This window comes from Amborella trichopoda, chromosome 9, assembly GCF_054954075.1.
Source record: "Amborella trichopoda isolate Santa Cruz 75 chromosome 9, AtrichopodaSantaCruz75HAP2 v2.0, whole genome shotgun sequence".
Taxonomy (NCBI): domain Eukaryota; kingdom Viridiplantae; phylum Streptophyta; class Magnoliopsida; order Amborellales; family Amborellaceae; genus Amborella; species Amborella trichopoda.
The window spans coordinates 8759303-8773688 of record NC_142344.1 but is presented as its reverse complement, the minus strand read 5'-3'; the positions used below and the strand labels follow the sequence as shown (position 1 = coordinate 8773688).

The following is a 14386-nucleotide window of genomic DNA, read 5'->3' as shown; positions in this document are numbered from 1 at the left end:
TGCTGAATGGCGGTTCATGCAGGGAAAGAACATATCAATATTCGCATATTCATTCAAAAACATGAAAATTCTTAATGGAGTACCCTCGTTTCTTATTGAATTCCTAAAAAAAATATTTATAATGAATTTTAATAATTTTTTTGAATTTTTTTTAAACTTTATTCTGAACGATTCACCCGATTCCCGATCCGAATCGCCGATTCACCCATCCGAATCGGTTTTTAGAAACCCAATCCGGGTCACCGATCCGTTTTTTAAACCATTGACATAAACTATAACAAATTTCTACATAATTTTCCCAACATTTTATGAAGTACATGTCAGACCACATCATTTTTCCCATGGTATAAAACACTTGTGAGGTACTTCATTTTCTAAAGTGCGTGTAAGGCCACATCAATTTTCCTAGGAAAAAATAGACTTGCCACCTCAATTTTCGCCACATTTTCCCTAGGAAATAGAAATTTGAAAACCGTGAACCGCTGTTTTATACTTGGCATGACCCGGAAGAACCGCTGTTTCATACTACATAACCGGGTACGGACCGGCTCCACCTAGGCGGTAGGGGGCATGGCCGGATTTCAATATACTGCAGGATTCGAATCATTATGAGCGATTTTTAATGTAGATTAGGCGATATCGATCATGATCACGGAATTTTCAAATCCTGGTATATTCAGTGATATTCTTACAAGCATCTATTTTGAAATTTAAATGACAATAATAATTGTCACTTCCCTGTACAAAACATAAATAGTTTTTTTATAAACAATCCTATTTTTTTAAAAAAATAAGGCTTGTATTACCCATTGATCTATTAAAAAAAAAAAAAAAGTTAGAATGGGTTCGGTTATACCATTGCCTATTGCCGAGCAGAATTGGGCCAAAATAGAGCAGGCCAGCCCAGCCCTATATTTTTCCTTTATTTTTCATTCTTTAATCTTTGAGTCTAGTAAACCAGGTGCGGCCCATACTAGGCCTAGCCAGGGGACCCTTGGCCCTATCCACACTGGGCTGGACTCAAACCAGATGCGGAGGGACCTAGGCAGGCCTTGCTTGGACCAACCACTTGTCAACCTATTATGAAATTGGAAGAAAATTGGTGAGAATAATCTAAGAATGATGACTAGGTGTATGGAGAGAGAACCCGATGTGATTTTAGACCAAAAGAAAAGGCCAAATGGGTTGCGTTGAGGACCAGATAAACCAGATCAGTTTTTCATCGGGCAAAATTAGGCGTGGCATGTATCATTTGAAATCTTATTCATCAAACAACCCTTTCTCTCTCCCATTAAAAAGATCCCTATAAAATGATGAATTTCTAGATCTCTAGAATTCCAGGTTCAATGAAACGCAAGTTCCTATACTTCCAAAAACTCTGCATAGGTTGTCGGACCGGTATTTTTTGTTTCCAGACATCAAAATATATGGCTTATAGAGGTTCAGAACATCCAGATCCCAAAGAACTTACAGTGTCCAGTTATCAAATAGGTTGCAACAAAGGTTGAAAATGGTTTAAAACCTAGATCTGCCAATTGAATTTGCCACTTTAACATCTCAGTGATCTAGCAAAAAATTAAGAAGATAAAAAGCAAAGCAGTTGATAAGAGCCATCCATTAGGAATAATATAAATTAGAGGTGATCGGGCTATTTCTTAATATGGATTGATTGATTCTGATTAGGATCGACAATTTTAAACCAAAATTTAGAGTTGGCCATGGGTCAGGCAGCCCAACCCTAAAAAATATGGCCTCGGCCACAAAATGTGACTTTAGGGCCAGGCTAGGACCAGTGGTGGCCTGAATTGTCCCAACCCTCTTTTTTCTTGTTTTTTCTATTTTCTTGTTCCAGGCTAGGACCAGTGGTGGCCTGAATTGTCCCAACTCTCTTTTTTCTTGTTTTTTCTATTTTCTTGTACTTTTTTGTTAAAAGAAAATTCCCGGTCTGACATAGCTTTATGGGGTGCAAGTTAGTGAAGATTTAAGCCCCAACCCTTTGGTGAGAATGGAATCAGAGACTTTATCATAAAACTGGTTGGTACTACCACCAAGGCCCTTACTGCCCCAGTGACATAACAGCCCCGCCCATTGCCATCACCATAAATTTATTGCTTTTAAAAGCGAAGTGTAAACACATACTATCCAACTAATTAGGGTTTTAAATGATAAACGTTCACATTAAGAACGACTCAGGGCTGTAATGTGGTCGGTTATATCCCCCAAATTAACATTGTAGTGTCCCTCAAGCATTCTCACATTCATTTCCCCTTTACTCACTTGCCACGTCTCTCTCCCATCCTAGTGTTGCGCTTCAGGGCTGAAGCGTTCAAATTTTATGCCTAGACCTGATGCATCCACTTGAATCATATTAAGTTTGTTTCGAGTCGATTTGGCCGAAGCTATTGCCTCTCAAGCTTAAACAAAGAAATATTTATATCAAATTATTTTATTTATTATTAATTTTTTTAAAATTTGTATTTTAAAATTTTCCATTATTTTTATATAAATATCTAATTTATTTATATTAAATTAAAAAAATCTAAAATCTTCTCCCGAATAAACCAAAGCATCAAACTGTTTCATTTTTCTCACCAAACCGAATAAGAGTTCAAAACGAATCTAAAAACAAAATTTGGGAAGAAAATTTCTTAGTGGACACGTCTCACTCTTTCTCTCATTCTCTATCATTTTTCAATTTTATCCAAATATTAGCCCGCCACCAATATTTCTTCCCAACATGGACAGATGTGATGAGCAGAAATTCAAACCATCAACATCATCCATTATAGGCATCAAATAATGGGTGGCAATAATCATCATCATCGTCCAAACCTTATCTCAATTATTTTAGTTCGGCTAATAATCTCTTATAAAAATTTCCTTGGTTCTATATTAAATTATTTTATCGTACGCATTAGTAGAGACTGCATACAACATTTCCTATGATTTCGACTTTCAAACATCTGGCATCACCCATTTAAAAGAAATTATTATCTACGATCAAGATCTTGTTCTAAGTCAAAATATTAATCCAGGCTCAGGTATGTTTGTGAGGAAACATCCGAGCTCAGGAGTATCTTAAGGACCCCAAAGTTTTGGACATGTAATCACTTATCTTAAGCCAACTCCCTAACTTAAAAATGAAAACTTAAATAAATAAATAAGAGAAAAAAATTTAAAATCTCGATGTGCCAGAAAAAATCAAACCTTCAAAGATTGAACAGGAACCATCAAATTTTTAAAGGGCAAGATCTACGTGTTCAAGAGCCCTCTCACCCTTTGATTTCTAAAAATATTATGGGGGTGGTTCTTAGACAGATCCCAAATTTATAAATAAAAATGTCCTCCCAAACAATTATTTTGCCCCTAGGGAGTAAGTGTAGGGTATGCTCTGAGTGGCATGCTGTACATGCATTTTGCATAAATACATATTTTGTGTAAAGTTTAAGGCTAGGTCAAGGTCAGTTTTGGCCTGGCAAGAAACTTGGTTGAGCCTAGGATAAGCCTGGCCTAGTTCTGGCATGGCTAGGCTAGGCCTACGGGTGGTCTTAACTCCAGACTTGTCCCATCCAATATGCCCTAGCCTAGTCCATGTGGCTACCCTAATGGAGGTATAAATGATGGTAGTAGGCACATAATAGTTGCTACTACTGGCAAAAGTAATAACAAAATTTATCTAAATACCTATTGGAGATGAACGATTTAACATTTTACCCATTTGTTTTGATTTAATCTTAAAATAACTATAAATACATATTGTCTTGAGTTGTAATAACTTTAAATGGGTAAATAGCCTATCCCTTATAAGTATTTTGATAAAAATTTTGAATAAAAAGAGAGGTTCACACATGTCTCTCTCACACACACACATGCAATGAACATTATCAATTGAATGTTGCTTACTAATACAAATGCCAAAAACATGGTTTTTTAGAAATGTGGTTGCATTATACTATGATACAACCGTTGCATGAAATTATTGCCCTAAAAAGAAATAGAGAGAAAGAAGAGATAAACCTAAACAGAAATATAAAGATAAAAGAGATAAATATAGATGTGAAAGAAAACAAATATAAACAGAAGAAGAAAATGGTTCGTGGGATTTCGATAACAGTATAACATCGGTTAGTTTTTATGGTACTGTAATATATATGGGTTTACGATATTTTGAGTGCCATATAACATGGGTTAATTTTTACGATACTTAAATTGTTGTAATACATGGGTTAATTTTTACGGTACTTAAATTGTCCTATAATATGTGTTAGTTTTTACGGTAGGTAAAGTACCATTATTGTGATAATGTCTTCAAAATTGAACAAAAAGAGTGTGGGCGAGATTTAGAAATGTTTTTTTTTTTTTTCATAGATGAAAATTGAGTAAGATTTGTGATAAATTCTCATTTATTTATTTTAGTATATGTTAATTTGCATTTCTAGGTCGTGGTGAGAATTTTCACATATTTCCGGCATCTCCAACTTAAAGATTGAGCGTTTTGACTTGGGCCAAAAAGGTACTCGTGAGCGTTGATATCCCACGAGAGTATACGTGCCTATTTTTCCCTGACGAAAGCGTGGGGTATTTTTGTCAATTTACGGCCGTAGGGGAACGTATACTGCGGCCGTTGCGCAATTCGTAATATTGATGGGCATTTAAGTTATTTTCCCCGCATAAAAACTCCGTCCGCACGATTTTCGGATAAGGCCAGCCTGGTGTGATGCCACGCGCAATTCCTCCTCTCCCCCTCTCACTCTCTCTCTCTCTCTCTCTCTTCTTCGCTGCCATCACCCCTTCTTTTCCTCTCCCTCTTCTCCTGGGAGAAAGAGTCTCTGCCCTCCTCTCTCTCTCTCTCTCTAAGCCCTGCCGCTCCTCTGAACCTCTCTCATCCACTATTTTCACTGTTTGTTAAAAAAATATTACCCCTCGCTCTCTCTCCATTGATTTGATCTCCAGGCAACCGTCAGATAGTTTTTTTTCTAGTTATTACCTTCTCTCTCCATGAGCACAATCCCCCTCAAGGCCTAGCCCCTCCGGACTCTCATCTCGTTCGTTCCTCTCTCTAACCCTAATGGAAACCCTAGCTGCAGTAGTGACGCTTGGCCTCCTGGCAGCCGGCCTGTACTGGTTCGTGTGCCTGCTGGGGTCTGCCGAGCAGAAAGGGAAGCACGCCTCGGAACTGAGCGGTGGCTCCCTCGGTAGGGAGCAGGTGGCGTCGACCTACCGGCAGTACTGGACCTTCTTCCGTAAGCCCAAGGAGATCGAGCATGCCGACCGTGTCCCTGACCTCGTCGACTCCTTCTACAACCTCGTCACCGATATTTACGAGTGGGGCTGGGGACAGAGTTTCCACTTTTCCCCATCTTTGCCTGGCCACTCTCATGCGGCCGCCACCAGGGCCCATGAAGAGATGGCTGCAAACCTCCTGAAACTTGGTCCAGCGATGAAAGTTTTGGATGCGGGCTGCGGAGTTGGAGGGCCGATGCGCACGATTGCCACGCACAGTGGCGCAAATGTGGTCGGGATCACTATCAATGAGTACCAAGTCGGGAGAGCTCGACTCCATAATATCAAGGCAGGGCTTGATAAGCTCTGCGAGGTTGTCTGTGGTGACTTTCTCCACATGCCCTTCGACGCTGAGTCCTTCGACGCCGCATACTCAATCGAGGCAACATGCCATGCGCCAAAGCTCTCAGAAGTTTATGCCGAGATCTTCCGAGTTCTCAAACCCGGAGCCCTGTATGTCACGTATGAATGGGTCACGACACCAAAGTTTCAGCCCGACAATTCCGAACATTTGGAGATAGTTCAGGGGATCGAGAGGGGGAACGCTTTGCCAGGGCTGAGGAGGCAGGACGAGGTCGCCGAGATCGCCAAGGGCGTGGGATTCGAATTGGTGGAAGAGAGGGATTTAGCTTTGCCCCCTGCTCTTCCCTGGTGGACGAGATTGAAGATGGGGAGGGTCGCGTATTTTAGGAACCATGTGGTGGTGTGGGTGCTCACCATGGTCAGGATCGCACCCAAGGGGGTCGACGATGTCCACGAGATGCTCTTTCACACCGCCCACCATCTCACTCGGGGCGGACAGACAGGGATCTTCACGCCGATGCACATGATCCTGTTGAGGAAGCCCAACAATGCGGCACCCGCCTGCTAGTTTGCCACCATTGTTCTCTCTCTCTCTCTCTCTCTCTCTCTCTCTCTCTCTCACATAAACCCCTGTTTCTATCTCCTTCTCTCCTGTCTTCTTTGGTTTAACCCTTGACCGCTCTAAGTTTTGTTTTGGGTTTTTAGGATTATGCTTCAATCCTCTGCTGTAGTTTTATTTATTATGTTTAATTTTCTAGTTTTTCTTATTATTCTTATTATTCAAAGCCTTCCTTTTTTCTGCTTTTCTGGATTATCCGTAGCTTTTATTATTGCAGATTTTTTTATTATTAGAAGTCTTCATTTTTCAGCTTTTCTGGATCATTGGTCTGAGCTGGTCAGGGGATTGGGATTTGTTAGGGGTCTGAGCTTTCAGTTATAGAACCCCGATATTGATCTATTAAGGAATCTTTGCATATTGATCTCTTAAAGAATCTTTAAGACCAGTACATATATCCAGCCCAGTTATAGCGAGATACACAATCAAGAGATACATATCCAGTACACCTTACATATCTATATATACAATATACAATGCACGTACATGCAATAATATTCACATCCCACATCCAGGATGTTAGATCTGGGTTGGTTCTCTTCTAATTGAAGATGGAAAACAGTTGGAGATGGCTTCTCTCAATCTGCCTTCTGAAACTGATCAGATGTGTATTATATAATTGGGCTCATTTTCTTGATGGGTTTCATTATTGCAGAGCTGTATTGCTTCTTTTTTATCAACCATGAACTATTTTGCTTCTTCGCCTCTTTTTTTTTGCCTACTTGTTTTTTTTTCTTTTATTTGGGTTTTTTTGGCAAAGATTGATAGTTTTAGATCCATGTTCATATCCTGTATTTATTTGCTGGCATTTAATTGAATTGGGGAACATTTTGGAATGGATAGGTCTTGATATGTCTGGTGCACTTAGATATTTATTATGGGAAAGTATAGAATGAGATCATTTACCTTTACTACAAGGTATTCACATTAATCTTTGACTATTGGACACATCCATTGGATGTGAAATTGGGTGGCCGTAATTATTCCATTGACCAAGTTCAAACTTCAAAATAATTTTTTTTGTACATTGTGACACATTCAAGCTATCAAATTTCACATCGGATGGTTGTAAATAATTGTGATCGCCTTGTGTAAAAAATAAATGATTTCATTGTATACAATCCCATTGATCTGACGTGTTTCTCAGTTCGGTTATAAAATATATTTCTTACTTACATTGTGTTTGATCCTGAAGCTCTACTTCTTACCCGTGATGTTGGGTTAGATTTATTCTCTGTGCTCAACTTGCTTTCATCCTTCTCCTCAAAAGGGGATTAGAGACTGGGCTTAGGGATTTATTTTGGTTTAAGGCCTCTGATTTTTTACAGTGGCTTGTTTTGGTCTTCATGGCTCAATCTCTTGTTGTAACAAGCCCTGGGTTCTTTTGTGTTTTGGCAATTATTTTAAGCAAGATGTGGGGATTTGTGTCTCTTTTTTTTTTTTGTATGTTGTACTTTTGTGACCTCGTATGATTTGTGTCTCCTTCTTTGTGCTGCTGAGGTGTAGATTCCATTCCTTTTTATTTTTTATATTGCAACTTTGTGAAGTCCGAGAAGGCGTCTTTCCTTCACTCGTTTTCTTCCTTTATTCCCTTTACTCATGGGATCGTTTCATTATTTGGAAATACATTTCCAGAAATACTTTTAAGCGGAGATGGCACATTTTTTTGTGTTTGGATTGAAATTTTGAGACTAAAAGGTATTTAAGTCTGTAATTATTTTTCTCCTTTCCAGTTAAAAATAAAAAGGAAAAGTTTAATAACGGTTGCAACCTTAAAATGTAGAATCACATATGCACTTCAAAAATCTATCGAAAATATTGTTTTAATATTGAAAAAACCCTTTAATCAATTATCTCTACATCGAGATCTATGAAAATAAAAAAAAACAAAGTTTTTGAGTCCCGAAAATAGTGTATCTTGCAATTCGTTATCTAGACCGTCTATTTTCAAGATTTTTATATATTTATAGATCTACTTGATTTTAATCATTTTTGGAATTTAAAATTTTCTAATTAGGTATGAAAATATATTTTAAGATAATACTAAGAATTTTTTACAACAAAATTACATGTTATGATAAAATTTTAAGGTGCGTCTTAATTGGATTGTTTTGGATTGTTTACCATTGTAACCTTATAGAAACCTCACCCAAAATAAAGAAATATATATCATTCTTTACCCTGAAATTGACTTCGAGCCAGATTTCTCCATTGCGAAGAAATATATATCATTCTTTACAAAATACAATTATTTCCACAAAAACACCCACATGAATTAGAGAGAGAAACTCTCAAATTTTATTTAGAGAGACAAAGTACCTTAATATTTTTAACAGAAACTATTTCTAATTTTGGAGAGGAAAATTATAAAATTTTTAGAAAAAAATTATCTCAAAGTTTTTATAGAGACTATTTTCAAATTCTAAGTTTTAGAGAAAGAAAATGTCTGAAAATTTTAGAAAGAGAAACTATATCAAATTTTATATAAAGAGGTATCTAGAAACGTTTTAGATAGAGAAATATCTCAAAATTTAAATTTGAGATAGAAAAAGTACATAAAAATTTTAAGAGAGAAAACTTATTTCAAATTATAAGTTTTATAAACAGAAAGTACTTGAGTTTTTAGAGAGAAAAACTATTTCAATTTTTATGTTTTGTAAAGATAAAGTACCTCAAAATTTTGATAGAAGCAAACGATCTCAAAATTTTAAGAGAGGAAAACTATTTCAAGATTTAAGTTTTAGAGAGAGAAACTATATTAAAATTTTAGAGATAAACTATATTAAATTTTAGATCGAGAAGTACTTAAGAAGTTTTAGAGAGAGAACGTATTTCAAAAAATTTAGAGAGAGAAATTATTTCAAAATTTAAATTTTAGAAAGGAAAAATACTTGAATTTTTTTAAAGACAAACTATCTTAACATTTTTAAAGAGAACTATCTCAAATTTTAAGTTAAAATGGGAGAAACTATCACAAAAAATTTAGAGAGATAAACTATCTCAATTTTAAATTTTATAAAGAGAAAGTACTTGGAAATTATTGATAGATAATATAGAATTTGCGATAAAGTAAACAATGAAGAGTGAGAGAAAGATCAACACGAGATATAGGTTGTTCAGCAATGGTGCCTACCTCCACGGAGGGAAAACCAGTATTTTATTTATAGGGATTGCCCAGAAGTCTCTTGAAACAACACACATCTTCAAGAGGTTTCCTATTTGTTGAATTAAGTTTGCAATACTATTAACAGGGGTATCAACAAGTTTGACTCCTAGTTTTGTAGTTTCTTTCGATAGGTCTAAGACATTTCCTTTAAGAAATGAATAGTCATTTTTTCTTTAATGTGCTACTTCAATAACAAGAAAATACTTTAGTTGATCAAGGTCCTTGACGTCGAATTTCTTGTGAAGATAATATCATCAATATAGATGATTACAACCGTTGTACTTAAAGTTCTCTTTTTTATGAACATCAAAGAATCAGCGGAATTTCTAAAAAACCCGACACACATCAAAGCTGAACTGAGTTGGCATACCATGCCCGAAGTGATTGTCTAAATCCACCAAGGCCTTCTTTAATTTGCATACAAGACATTTTCTCATTTTCTTTAAAATGGCCTGAAAGAAGACTCATAGAGACTTCTTCTTCAAAGTCACCATGTAAGAAGACATTTTTAACATTCATTTGATGCAAAGACTACCCACAATTAACTGTGATAGACAAAAGAACACAAATACTATTCATCTTGGCAACTGGTGCAAAAGATTTTTTATAGTCAACTCCATAAGTTTGGGTAAAAAAATTTTTAAAAACACATCACTATTATATTTAATTTTAAAAACACATCTTCATCCAACTGCTTTCTTCTCTTTAAGTAACTTGACAATGTCTCAAGTATGGTTCATGTTAGGTGTTTGAAGTTAATCTTTCATGGCCTTCCTCCACACAAGTTGAAAAAGAACAACTTGAAAATTAGTTGGCTCAGAATTAGAGATGAAACTAAAAAAAAACAAAATAGTTAGGAGAGATATTTTCATAGAAAATATGATTTTAAATATGATAGGAAACTACATGTTAATATAAAAATCTTGAAGTCTAAAAGAAGGTTGAGTGATGCGAGAATACCTGCGCAAGGGGGATCAAGTGGGGCCACGATGGAGTCTTCTTCTTCTAAACCAGCTTAGTATGTTTCAAATGTATCTTGAACTTTGGCTTGATTATTATGAATTTTTTGGGTATGTTGGACACATCATTGGTACTAATATTAGGCAAGGGCAAACGACATCTTGAACACTCTCTCTGAGTTTTATTTTCCAAACCACTCTTTAGTGTGTTATAAAAATAGAACTTTATTTCAACAAATTGAACATCTCTATAAATATATATTTTTCTGATTGTGGGATCATAACATTTGTATCCATTCTAAAAAGAGGAGTATCCTAGAAAAATGCATCTATTGGAACGTTTATCAAGTTTATCATGGTTATTTCTAGCCACATGAACATAAGACACACATCCAAATATATGCAAATGGGACAAATCAATTTTTCTATTTTTCAAAACTTCAACGGGAGATCTATCCTTAAGATTTTTAATCGAAAATTTGTTAATTAGATAGCAAGCAATTAAAATAGCATTAAACCAATAAATTTTTGAAACATATATTTGAAACATCAAAAACCTTGTAGCTTCCAAAATACATCTATTTTTCCCTTCAACAACTTCGTTCTCCTGAGGTGTTCTAACACACAATGTTTGGTGTATAATACCAAGATTACATAAATGCTCAGAAAAAATTTTGTTCACATACTATGTGCCATTATCCATTCGTAAAATTCTAATCTTGCCATTACATTGGGTGGAAATCAGTTTAGAAAATTCTTTGAACATAGGAAAAACTTATGTTTTTTATTTCAATAAATATACCCAAGTAGCACGAGAGCACTCATCAATAAAAGTAACCAAATATTTAAAGCCAACATAATAATCAACTGGGGCCAATCTCTACTTTTCATAATGAATTAAATAAAATGGTTCATTTAAAAAGAAGTCTTGCTTGTTTTGAGAATTTACAAACTTCATAAAAATGATAGTTTAAAGATAGAGAGGACATTAAGATTTTTCAAAACTTTATCTGATGGGTGTCCAAATTTCTAATGCCATAATTTGTTAATATCATCGTTATTTTTACTAGCAATCAAAGCCTTATTCTTCTGATTGAATAAATATAGCCCATGAGACAATATTTCTACACCAATCTTCCTCTTCGTGGCCCAGTCTTGGAAAGTCACAGAGTTTGGAGAAAAATAACTTTGCAATTTATGATCTAATTAATTTTACTAACGAACAACAAGTTAGAAGAAAATGATGGCATAAAAAGAACTTCAGAGTTTTGTGACTTAGAGAAGAAATTGATCTTACCAACACCATAGACATGAATCAATGAACCATTAGCAATAGACACAAGGTTCATATTTTCATTATGTTTTAGGTTAGATAAACATTGTATGTTACTAGTCATATGATATGTGGCCCATCAGGCTATTACCTAAGTAAAAGTTTCATAGGAAGACATGAGAGTATGGGCATTACATGTATCCGAGACTAAAGAAGAATGATCATGTGTGGTGGAAAAACCATTGTTGTTACTTGATTGTTGATAATTATCACAGTTGTTGTGATGAGTTTGAGTGGTCGCAGTTTAACACTGTAAGTTACCAATCATATGATCTGTGGCTCATGAGTCTATTACCCAACGAAAATTGTCATAAAAAGATATGAGCGTATAGGTGTTACCTGTGTTCGAGAATAAAGAAAACGGATCATGTGTGGTGCAAGAACCATTGTTGTCACTTGATTGCTGATAATTATTACAGTTGCGGTGATGAGTTTGGGTGGTTGCAGTTTGAATGGTAGATCTGTTTCCAGTCATATTACTACTATTTTGAGGTACTTTATTTCATATTTCTTATTATTTAACAACCAAAAAAGGTTTTTTAACTCTTTCTTTAGAGATTTTGAAATCAAGATTTACGATTTTTTTCCTAGTTATGTCTTCAAGTTTAGATTTTCCAAAGAGAGAACGAGAAACAGCTTTTGACCAAGCAATATAATTAAGTCCATTCAAAGAAACTATAGTAAATTTCATACTTTAGTTAGGCTTTGAATCTGTAATTTCAAAAAAATAAAAAGAACTAAAAGACTGATCTGATCAGTAAATAGTATATAAAAGGTAGAAGACACCTCATTTGGAAATAAATGAAGATCCTAATAAACACGATTGTTTCTCTCTCTAAAAATCACCAATATATATCGAACAGCTTGAACCAATGGTTTAAAAACCGGATCGATGACCCGGATCGGGCTTTTCAAAAACCGATCCGGATCGGCGAATCGGCGATCCGGATCGGCGAATCGGCGATCCGGATCGGCGAATCGGCGGTCCGGATCGGAATCGGGTGAATCGGTCAGAATAAAGCTTCAAAAAAATCCGAAAAAATTATTAAAATTCATTATAAATATTGTTTTTTAGGAATTCAATAAAAAATGAGGGTACTCCATTAAGAATTTTCATGTTTTTGGATGAATATGCGAATATTGATATGTTCTTTCCCTGCATGAACCGTCATTCAACATTTAATTTACATCACACAAAAGGATAAACATAGAATTATCATGGAATAAGTATATCAACATACATGGACTACAATAAAGCATAAAATTAATAACATACGATCTAAAAATAAAATGATAGACGACGTTGTTGTTCTTCTTGGTCACGCTGGTGCCATTGATTGAATTCGTTTGACAATTCATTGATTCGATCTAAAAACGAATCATCGATATTAGCGGGCGTCTGACTATTCCCAAATCCCTGAATGTTAGTGTTTTGTTGTGTTCCCAGTCCAAAATCCCCGAAGCTTGTCCATCCTTCATGCTCACCTGCACTGTCGTGCTCATCCCTACACTGTTGCTGTTGGGACTCGATATGTGAATAATATGGCTGGGATAGGGTGGCCTCAGAATCATCATCTCTCTCATTTTCTCTTAGACCCCCTTCCCACTCTCCCTCATTAGGTGCAATATCATCGACATATTGTGGATACATTGGCTGGCTGCTTCCTCTTTCATGCCGCTCATCAGTTTCTTCAATATCTTCATCACCGATAGCCTCAAGGAACGCTCTCTTGTGCAACACTGGCTCCTCCTCTTCGACTATCCATCGGTCTGCTGTGTCTGTGACAAATATTGTGTCTAAGTCTATCGGCCCATAGTCTTCAAGCTTCCTTCTTATTTGTCGCTCTCTGAGGTTTAAATTATAATGAACGTAGACTAGTTTATGAAGCTTCTCAGAAGCGAGTCGATTCCTTCTAGTAGTGTGCAACCATTGGAACGTACTCCAGTTGCGCTCACAGCCAGTAGCAGAACATGTTTGGGAGAGCACCTTGATTGCTATCCTCTTTAGGTGAGGTGCATCAGTACCATATATCTCCCACCATTCAGCTGGATTAAAATGTAAAAAGCATTGTAAGGGCAAGAACAATTCATAAGATTAAATATATGAATAAACAAAATATTAGCGAGGGGATAACCTGGATCCATCATAGTTCGAGAATTTCTGGCAAGTCTAGTTCCGAAGGATCCTATAGCATCCCTATACATAGCAAGCTAAAACAAATATATTACGTTTTAGTGCATTATTCCTCACAAATATAACAACTCAATGAAGTTCTTACCCAAACATTAAATAATACCTCTTGTATTGCTGCTACTTGGTTTCGATGGCTTCTCTCCAACCTTGCAATAATGTATCTGACCCCTTCCATAATCTTGTGGGGTTGTTCAGGTGTCAAATAGAAAAATTTTGGGTTGAAGTAGTAACCTAAAAAATATATAGGTAGAAAAATGTCATTTACAATTTCATAAAAAAATGATTTAAACTGAAACATTGTAATGATATAAATATATATTTACCAGCATAATGAATTGGACATCCGAATTTGGTGTTCCACCTCTTTTCTATAATCTCGATCACTTTGCTAGCAAAATTACACTTCTCCCCAATAGCTGATTTCGCCCTCTCAATACCTTCATAAAGGATACCCATGGTAGCTTTCTTATCAGCATCCACCATTCTTAACACCGTGACCAAAGGGGCAGTGGCCTCTACAACACTGGAACAT

At 36.0% G+C, this 14386-nt stretch overlaps 2 protein-coding genes across 2 annotated transcripts; one reads left to right on the top strand and one right to left on the bottom strand.

Moving 5' to 3' along the window:
- Positions 1 to 4408: 4408 nt before the first annotated feature.
- On the top strand, positions 4409 to 6389 carry SMT3 (sterol methyltransferase 3). Its single transcript, XM_006828767.4, has one exon. It carries the CDS (start codon positions 5069 to 5071, stop codon positions 6152 to 6154), a length of 1086 nt encoding a protein of 361 aa, XP_006828830.1. The 5' UTR covers positions 4409 to 5068; the 3' UTR covers positions 6155 to 6389.
- A 6454-nt stretch (positions 6390 to 12843) lies between these two features.
- On the bottom strand, positions 12844 to 14043 carry LOC148780348 (uncharacterized). The gene is made up of 3 exons (XM_088847707.1): positions 13958 to 14043; positions 13796 to 13871; positions 12844 to 13706 (listed from the first exon to the last, which is right to left on the bottom strand). Exons 1-3 carry the CDS (start codon positions 14027 to 14029, stop codon positions 12940 to 12942), a joined length of 915 nt encoding a protein of 304 aa, XP_088703833.1. The 5' UTR covers positions 14030 to 14043; the 3' UTR covers positions 12844 to 12939.
- Positions 14044 to 14386: the final 343 nt, after the last annotated feature.